The 8,845-nt window shown below is 34.4% G+C and overlaps 1 protein-coding gene across 4 annotated transcripts; it reads right to left on the bottom strand.

Moving 5' to 3' along the window:
• Positions 1-2,725: 2,725 nt before the first annotated feature.
• Positions 2,726-8,154, bottom strand: LOC135123060 (antichymotrypsin-2-like). 4 transcript variants are annotated; one of them, XM_064047558.1, is made up of 4 exons: positions 8,120-8,154; positions 4,014-4,567; positions 3,155-3,943; positions 2,726-3,104 (listed from the first exon to the last, which is right to left on the bottom strand). In XM_064047558.1, the coding sequence occupies exons 2-4, from the start codon at positions 4,119-4,121 to the stop codon at positions 2,775-2,777; spliced, it is 1,227 nt and encodes a 408-aa protein (XP_063903628.1). In that variant the 5' UTR covers positions 4,122-4,567; positions 8,120-8,154; the 3' UTR covers positions 2,726-2,774. The 4 variants fall into 4 exon arrangements, with proteins under 4 accessions (XP_063903628.1, XP_063903627.1, XP_063903629.1 ...); XM_064047557.1 differs by lacking the exon at positions 8,120-8,154 and adding an exon at positions 4,623-6,085; XM_064047559.1 differs by lacking the exon at positions 8,120-8,154 and having other exon boundaries at positions 2,726-2,902; positions 2,960-3,104; positions 4,014-6,085.
• Positions 8,155-8,845: the final 691 nt, after the last annotated feature.

The raw sequence follows: 8,845 nt of genomic DNA on the forward strand, positions 1-8,845 counted from the left end.
GAATCTCGGGGACCTCTGATGTATGGTTTTTGTAGTAGATTGACAGAGTTTTGTAGACCTGTGGTATCGGGTTATTGAAGTAGTTTGAAGAAATCTCTGATAACCCTTTTGTTTTGTTTTTGAAGTAGCTAGAAATAATATTGCGGTTTCCTAGTCCCTGTTTTTTAAATAGTTTAAAAGAATCACGTACACCTCTTTTGTTTTGTTTTTGAAGTAGTTTGAAAGAATTTCGTGGACCCCTGGTGTTTGGTTTTTAAAGTAGCTTGAAAAAACCTCGGATACCATTTTTTTTTGTTTTTGTAGTAGTTTGAAAGATTATTGGGAACCTGCAGTATCTGGTTATTGAAGTAGTTTATAAGAATCTCGGGGACACCTGTTGTTTTGTTTTTGAAGTAGTTTGAGAGAATCTCGTATACCTCTTTTCTTTTGTTTTTGAAGTAGTTTGAAAGAATCTCGGGAACCTTTAATTTATCTTTGTAAAGTAGTTCGAAAGAATCTTGGGGTTCTCTGATGCCTGTTTTTAAAATTAGTTACACTTCTTTTGTTTTGTTTTTGGAGAAATTTGGTAGATTCCCGGAGACCATTTGTGTTTTTTTTAAGTAGTTTGAAAGAATCTCGGGGACACTTGTCTGTTTTTTGAAGTAGTTTGAAAGAATCTCCGATATCTATTTTGTTTGGTTTTTGAAGTGGTTTAAAAGAATCTCGGGGACCCCAAGTGTATGGTTTTTGAAGTAGCTTGAAAAAATCTCAGATACTTATTTTTTTTGCTTTTGTAGTAGTTTGAAAGATTCTTGTGGACCTGCGGTATTTGGTTATTGAAGTAGTTTGAAAGAATCTCTGATAATCCTTTTGTTTTGTTTTTAAAGTAATTAGACAGAATCTTGAGGTTTCCTAGTGTCTGTTTTTTAAAACAGTTTAAAAGAATCTCATACACCTCTTTTGTTTTGTTTTTGAAGTAGTTTGAAAGAATTTCGGAAATACCTCGTCTTGTTTATGAAATAGTTTGAAATAATGTCTGATAACATTTTTGTTTTGTTTTTAAAGTAGTTTGGAAAGATCTCGGGGACCCATGTCTTCTGTTTTTTGAAATAGTTTGAAAGAATATTGGGGACCGCATGTGTCTGGTTTTTGAAGTAGCTTGAAAGAATCTCCGATACCTCTCTTAATTTGTTTTTGAAGTAGTTTGAAAGAATTTCGTGGACCCCTGGTGTTTGATTTTTAAAGTAGCTTGAAAAAATCTCGGATACCACTTTTTTGTTTTTGCAGTAGCTTGAAAGAATTTTGGAGTTTCCTAGTGCCTGTTTTTTAAAATAGTTTAAAAGAATCTCGTACATCTTTTTTGCTTTGTTTTTGAAGTAGTTTGAAAGAATTTCGAAAATTCCTTGTCTTGTTTATGAAATAGTTTGAAATAATATCTGATAATATTTTTGCTTTGTTTTTAAAGTAGTTTGGAAGAATCTCGGGAACCCATGTTTTCTATTTTTTGAAGTAGTTTGAGGGAATCTCGGATACCACTTTGGTTTTGTTTTTAAAGTAGTTTTGAAGAATCTTGGGGACCTCAAGTGTCTGGTTTTTGAAGTGGCTTGAAGGAATCTTCGATACCTCTCTTGTTTTGTTTTTGAAGTGGTTTGAAAGTATTTCGTGGACCCCTAGTGTTTGGTTTTTGAAGTAGCTTGAAAAAATCTCTGATACCATTTTTTTTTGCAGTAGTTTGAAAGATTCTTGGGGACCTGCGGTATCTGGTTATTGAAGTAGTTTGAGAGAATCTCGGATACATCTTTTGTTTTGTTTTTGAAGTAGTTTGAAAGAATTTCGGAAATCCCTTGTCTTGTTTTTGAAGCAATTTGAAAGAATCTTGGGGTTTCCTAGTGCCTCTTTTTTTAAAATAATTTAAAAGAATTCCGTACACGTTTTTTGTTTTGTTTTTGAAGTAGTTTGAAAGAATCTCGGATACTACTTTGTTTTTGTTTTTAAAGTAGTTTGAAAATTCTTGGGGTCCTCAAGTGTCTGGTTTTTGAAGTATTTTCTAAGAATCTCGGAGATCCTCTGTTTTGTTTTTGAAGTAACTTGAAAGAATCTCGGTATTTTGTTTTTTTTAACTATGTAATAAGAAAGATTTTGAGAGCTTTCTCTCGGAGTGCCGTGATCAGGGGGGGGGCATGGAACTTGCTAAACTAATTTTGAGATCCGCTCCTGAAGAAAAGACAGCAGACATCAAGATTGAAAAATAGAGAAAACATTTTATGGAAATGCTAGAAACAGTCAAAATTAAAGCTCAATATGTCCAACCAAGAGGAAAGAAGGAATCAGTAGGGAAAAAATAACAAGACAGATATAGCGTCTGAGGGACGGAGTAGCAATTGAAACATATGGATGAGCAATGTTTGTGGCCTTCAAGGCAGCGTTCGATACTGTAGATAGGGAGAGAATGTGAACAATTATTAGTACCTATGGAAGAAATCTCTGCGGAAATGGAACGAAAGATAAGAATAGATACAATCATGTAAGGGAGTAAGACACGGCTGTCCACTAACCCCAGCCTGTTTGCTTCTTTTATAAGAGATATTGAAGAAATGTTCAGAAAAGCAGAACCGGGGTTTGTGGTGAGACGAGAAAAAGTGTGGTGTCTGGGGTATGTTGACGACCTGATAGTCATAGCAAAGGACGAAAAAAGAATGAAAAAAAATGATGAGTGGCTTGGGAAGATATATGAAGACGAAAAAAATCGTAGCTAATATATATATTTCATAAAAAAACTTATTTGAATAAATTTATTAATACGTAGGCATTGTCACTCGTCCAGCAAAAAGTATCACACCTCTAACTTTTATAAAATAAATAAACGGATGATCTGCGTGGAAACTTTTAGTAGGTTCAGCCCTTCCGCTATATGTCAGAAAACCTGAAAGTAATTTTGATTTATAATTAATCGTAAAACCAAAAATATTTATAATTATACGAATCTCAGTTGAAGCCGCAGCCTCCACCCCCTGCTCGCTAACATCTATGAACGTTTTTTGAAGAACGTCGCTAATCACCAGCGCTCGATCACTAATTCCACTAAAATCTGCCGCTCCATCTGTGAAAGCTTTCTTTACACCCAACTAAAATTAAACTGCCGTAAGAAATACGCAACGTATCAACCCATACCCACATTTTGCAATATTGTTTTAAAATCCACCGTACTTTCAATTTTGAACTTAGGAATTGAGACGTTAACAAAATAGTACTCAAAATTCTGTGGTTCAAAAACTTTGTTTATCTGATTCTCTAGTTTCTCCAAACCTTCTACTTCATTCGGCAAGACAAAAGTCATCGATACTTCCTTATCCCGAAAAGGTATCTCCAAGAACTTGGCATCCAGTTCAATATTGTCAAAATATTTGTACAGAGTTGCATCTTCGTTCATTATGTCCACTTCGACCGTTTTTCCTGCTTTGAGAAAAAAATTATTTTTGCTAGTGGCAGTGGCAAAAAACTGAGTCAACCATTTTGCTTGAAAATATATAGCGTTGACGAGAATTAAAGCAGTATTCGCACTCAGCATTTCTGGAGTGATTAAATCGCGTATTTTATTTTCAGTTTGTCGTTCGACCCATTCATTTATAATTTTAGACGCTTCAGTTTTCTTAGCGAAATCGATGTTTTCCGTAGCGGAGTTGAAGTAGTTGGTTGCAATTGCTCTGAATTCGTCTTTGATAGGAAAGTCCTTCTGAATGTATACCTTGTTCGCGGTAGATAAAGAATAAAATTGTTCGTGAGCTGCAAAATTAGAAAGCAGGTTTTTAAACCCTTCTTCAATTTTGTTGTGTTCGGGAAGTTGCAAGGAAATTCTGAGTTCTTCGGCGGTTTCATTTTTAGCGCCTAATTGGGCTAAAGCTAAGATAACTTGAGCAGAAAAAGGACTTACGAGAAAGTTCTCTTCCGTGAACCTTAGCATTTCCTGGAATTGTAAACGAAAAATGTTAGTGATTAACGATATTAAAGATTTATTATAAGTAGTTTAGTCGTACCTTGTATACGCTTGCACTAAATAAGCTGTTACTGTGCACAAATATATTTTCAATTTCTTGAGCCGAAATTGAAAATTGGGTAACCAATAAAATCCAGAAGCACCTCATGGTTGAAACGTCTACCCAAACTAGTCGAACTCAAGGCACTAATTATAATTAAATATGATAGGTTACTAGTTGCAGCGAAGAGACTTTCAAAAGTAAACAACTTTTAATAATAATTAAATATACATTAAGTATCGGTAATCGTTCGGGTACTCCAGTCAACATAATGAAAATTTAAATCACAATACCTTGTCTGTAAACTAAAGATTATTATTTATTTACGTAGAAATATTATTGACATTCTGGAAGTCTTATTTTGTAACGTAATCTCTGCAAGGTAAATTCAAATAAGACGAATGTATCTGCTGAGAAATTTACTTAGCAATCCTTTGCAACGTCATCAATGTTTTGGAAAGGGTAAACAAGTTTTTGGCGCGAAAATATGAATTTATGCGCATGCGCGTCTTCTGACTCCTGTTTTGCGCAGACTCGTGTTCCCTCGAAGTAGCCTACGGTGTCTGAAATTATTCCATCATGTATGCGCATGAATTCAAATTTGTTTACCAAAAAGTGAGCCAGAACCCGCACTACAGGTCCACTTTGATTAACGGTTTGCCATATTAACGATTTAGAACATGTAACAAATTTCATAACAATGTATTTTATGGTTTTGAAATGAACTGAAAAAGTTTGCTGTATAGAGTCAACGTGTAAAGGCAAAAGTAAATATGAGTTAATACAACCACAAGCATGAAAGCATATTATTTTGCACATGTCATTTAGAAAAATATCGTCGTCACATTTTTCTTATCGATAAACGGAGACACTTCGAGTAAATCGGTAAATTCGTACAGAGTAATCCTAACATTGGGCCACAACTTTAGAGTAAGAGATAGACAAACTAGGAGAGTGCACATGCAACAGATTTTTATATTTTTAAGGATATGAAACGTCTACAAAATATGAAATTAGCCATTTAAATATATCCTTATCTTATATATCACAAATATTATGTACCACGGCCAACAGAAAATAGAAAAAACTATGTACATTACACTGAGGGGGGATCATCTGGAAATCGAAAATTTTTCAGGAGTTATTAATTTTATATACTTATTAATGAAGTAAAATTTCGGCCTTTCAGGCCCCGCTCCCAATGTTTCCCGCTATGGTTCAACGGGTCCCATACGCCCCTGATAACGGGACTCCGAGATTCTTTAAAACTACTTCAAAAACCACACAAGGAATCATTAAGATTCTTTCGAACTAAGTACTTCAAAAACGAAACGCAAGTAATCCTCGAGATTCTTGCAAACTATTTCAAAAACAAAACAACAAGGGTTCCCGAGATCATTTAAACTACTTCAAAAACCAGACACAAGGCCTTTCCGAGATTCTTTCTACTTCGGAAACTATACACAAGGTGTCCCCGACATCCTTCCAAACTACTTTAAAAACCAAACACAAAAGATTTCCGAGTTTCTTCTTTCCAACTACTTCAAAAACAAAATACGTCGAGATTATTCTTTCAGATTATTTCAAAAACAAGAGAAGGGATCCTCAAGATTCTTTCGAACTACTTCAACAACAAAACAAAAGGAGTCCTCGAGATTCCTTCAAACTTACATCAAAAACAGGTACAAGATTATTTCAGATTACTTCAAAAACAAAACAAGGGATCCCAGAGAATCTTCCAAACTACTTTAAAAACAAAACAAGAGTCGTCTTCTACTTCGAAAACCAGGCGCAAAAGATGATCGAGATTCTTTCAAACTGCTTCAAAAACGAAACGCAAGTAGTCCTCCAGATTCTTTCAAATTACTTCCAAAACAAGACAATTGATCCCCGAGATTCTTCAAACTACCTTAAAAACCAGGCACAAGGGCTTTCCGAAATTCTTTCAAACTACTTCGGAAACCAGACACAAGGGGTCCCCGAGATTGTTCCAAACTACTTTAGAAACAAAACATAAAGCATCTCCGAGTTTTTTCTTTCGGACTACTTCAAAAACAAAATACAAAAGTCTTCAATATTCTTTCAGATTACTTCAAAAACCAGAGAAGGGATCATCAAGATTCTTTCGAATTACTTCAAAAACAAAACAAAGGGAATGCCCAATATTTCTTCAAGCAATTTAAAAAAAAAACAAAAATGATCCACGCGATATTTTCAAATTACTTAAAAAATAAAACAAAAAACTTACCCGAGATTCATTCAAACTACTTCAAACACAAAACAAAACAAACAGGATCATCAAGATTCTTGCAAACTACTTCAAAAACAAAACAAGGATCCCCGAGATCCTTCAAACTACTTCAAAAACCAAGCACAAGGCCTTTCCGAGATTCTTTCAAACTACTTCGGAAACCAGACACAAGGGGTCCCCGAGATTCTTCCAAGCTACTTTAAAAACCAAACATAAAGGTTTTCGGAGTTTCTTCTTTCCAACTACTTCAAAAACAAAATACAAATGATCGTCCAGATTATTCTTTCAGATTACTGCAAAAACAAGAGAAGGGATCATCAAGATTCTTTCGCACTACTTCAACAACAAAACAAATGGAGTTCCCGAAATTTCTACAAACCAATTAAAAAAAACACACAAAAGTAATCCGTGAGATTCTTTCACACTACTTAAAAGAAAAAGCAAATTCCTTCGAAGTATTTCAAAAACAAAACAAAACGAGTCCTCGAGATTCCTTCAAACTACTTCAAAAACCAGGTACAAGGGGCCCCGAGATTCTTTAAAACTACTTAAAAAAAATACAATAGTGATCTGTGAGTTTCTTTCACACTATTAAAAAAAAAACGCAAGTGGTCCTCGAAATGCATTCAGATTACTTCAAAAACAAGACCAGGGATCATCAAGATTCCTTCAAACTGCTTCAAAAACCAGGCACAAGAGATCCTCGAGATTATTTCAGATTACTTCAAAAACAAGACAAAGGATCCCAGAGAATCTTCCAAACTACTTTAAAAACAAAACAGAAGTGGTCTTCAAACTACTTCGAAAACCAGGCACAAAGGCTGCTCGAGATTCTTTCAAACTGCTTCAAAAACGGAACGCAAGTGGTCCTCCAGATTCTTTCAAATTACTTCAAAAACCAGACACAAGAGATCTCCGAGATTCTTTCTAACTACATAAAAAACAGAAGTGATCCCCGAGATACTTTCAAATTACTTCAAAAACAAGACGAGGGATCCCCGAGATCCCTCAAACTACCTTAAAAACCAGGCACAAGGGGTTTCCGAGATACTTTCAATTTACTTCAAAAACTAGATAAGAGATCCCCGAAATTCATTCAAACTACTTCAAACACAAAACAAACAGGATCCCCGAGATTCTTTCCAACTGCTTCAACAACAAAACAAGACGAGCCCTTGAGATTCCTTCAAACTACTTCAAAAACCAGGCACAAGAGTTCCCAAAGATTCTTTCAAACTACTTCAAAAATGGTAAATAAAAGTGATCCACGAAATACTTTCAAATTACTTCAAAAACAAGACAAGGGATCCCGAGATTCTTTCAAACTACTTCTAAAAAAAACACAAGGGATCCCCGAGATTCTTTCAAACTACTTTAAAAACAAAACGTAAATGGTCCTCGAGATTCTTTCAAATTACTTCAAAAACCAGGCACAAATGATCCCCAAGATTCTTTCAAACCACTTCAAAAAAAAACAAAAGTGATCCGCGAGATAATTTCAAATTACTTCAAAAACAAAACAAAAGTGGTCCCCGAGATTCTTTCAAACTACTTCAAAAACAAAACAAAACTTGTCCCCGAGATTCTTTCAAACTACTTCAATAACAAGACAAGGAATCCCCGAGATTCTTTCAAACTATTTCAAAAACAAAACAAAAGGTATACCTGATATTCATACAAACTACTTCAAAAAAGAAATACAAAAGTGTCCCCCAGATTCTTTGAAACTACTTCAAAAACAAGACATAAGTGGTCCTCGAGATTCTTTCAAATTACCTCAAAGTCAAAGCATTTTTCACTTACTTTTTTTGTACCTGTCACATAGATATGTAGTAATAAAAAATAGTGTACCTACATAAGTAACTCTGCTCAATAGAAAATAAATTTTAGCTGTAAAATGAATGGGTTTTATAATCCATCTCTTTCTGAGGATTTAATCGAAAGCTTTTTCTAAGTCAAGGAATCTTAAGAATATCTTATTTCCTTGACAATTTTTCTCTAGTATTATTTTCAGAGTAAATATGTGAATTTCTATACTCGTTCCTTTTATAAACCCGCTTTGTGATTATTGTTCTTGGATTTTCCACTATTACTCTTATTCTTTGATCCAAATTTTTTTTGTTTGTTTTAATTGTTACGCTTGTTGTGTTATTCGTCTATAGTTACTACATATTCATATTTATCTCCTTTTTTATTTACGTAATAGCATTACGAAGAATAGTCTTCAGTCCTTTGGGGTTTGTTCTTCTACCCACGTTTTATTTAGTATTTGTTTTAGTCCTTTTATAGCTTTTTCATATCTTACGTTTTTCTAGTGTTTATTTGCTCCTTTTAATTGCTTTTTTCAGGTTTTCGCCATGCTATCTTCTCAAAATCAACTGTTCCCTGCATTTCTTTTCTACTATCATCTTCTTCTAATTTCTTTCTCATTTACTACCAGGAAATCATCGCTACCAATTTCTGGCCCTGCTCTCACCTTCATCTCTACGATCTTATTTCTGCTACTAAAACGTATTGCTGATTATCGTATCTCGTAACACACAGTTTTGAGACGAACTAACAAGATAAATCAGAAACAAAA

Source organism: Zophobas morio, unplaced genomic scaffold, assembly GCF_036711695.1.
Source record: "Zophobas morio isolate AGI-343-1 ecotype UQ-CSIRO unplaced genomic scaffold, CSIRO_AGI_Zmor_V1 ptg000006l, whole genome shotgun sequence".
Lineage (NCBI taxonomy): Eukaryota > Metazoa > Arthropoda > Insecta > Coleoptera > Tenebrionidae > Zophobas > Zophobas morio.

Bases quoted from the DNA above. Each gene is read 5' to 3' on its own strand.
- LOC135123060 (XM_064047558.1), bottom strand. From the start codon at position 4,121: ATGAGGTGCTTCTGGATTTTATTGGTTACCCAATTTTCAATTTCGGCT. The intron at 3,944-4,013 runs GTACGACTAAAC...TTACAATTCCAG, and splicing joins TTAGTGCAAGCGTATACAAG to GAAATGCTAAGGTTCACGGA. The intron at 3,105-3,154 runs GTGGGTATGGGT...GTTTAATTTTAG, and splicing joins TTAAAACAATATTGCAAAAT to TTGGGTGTAAAGAAAGCTTT.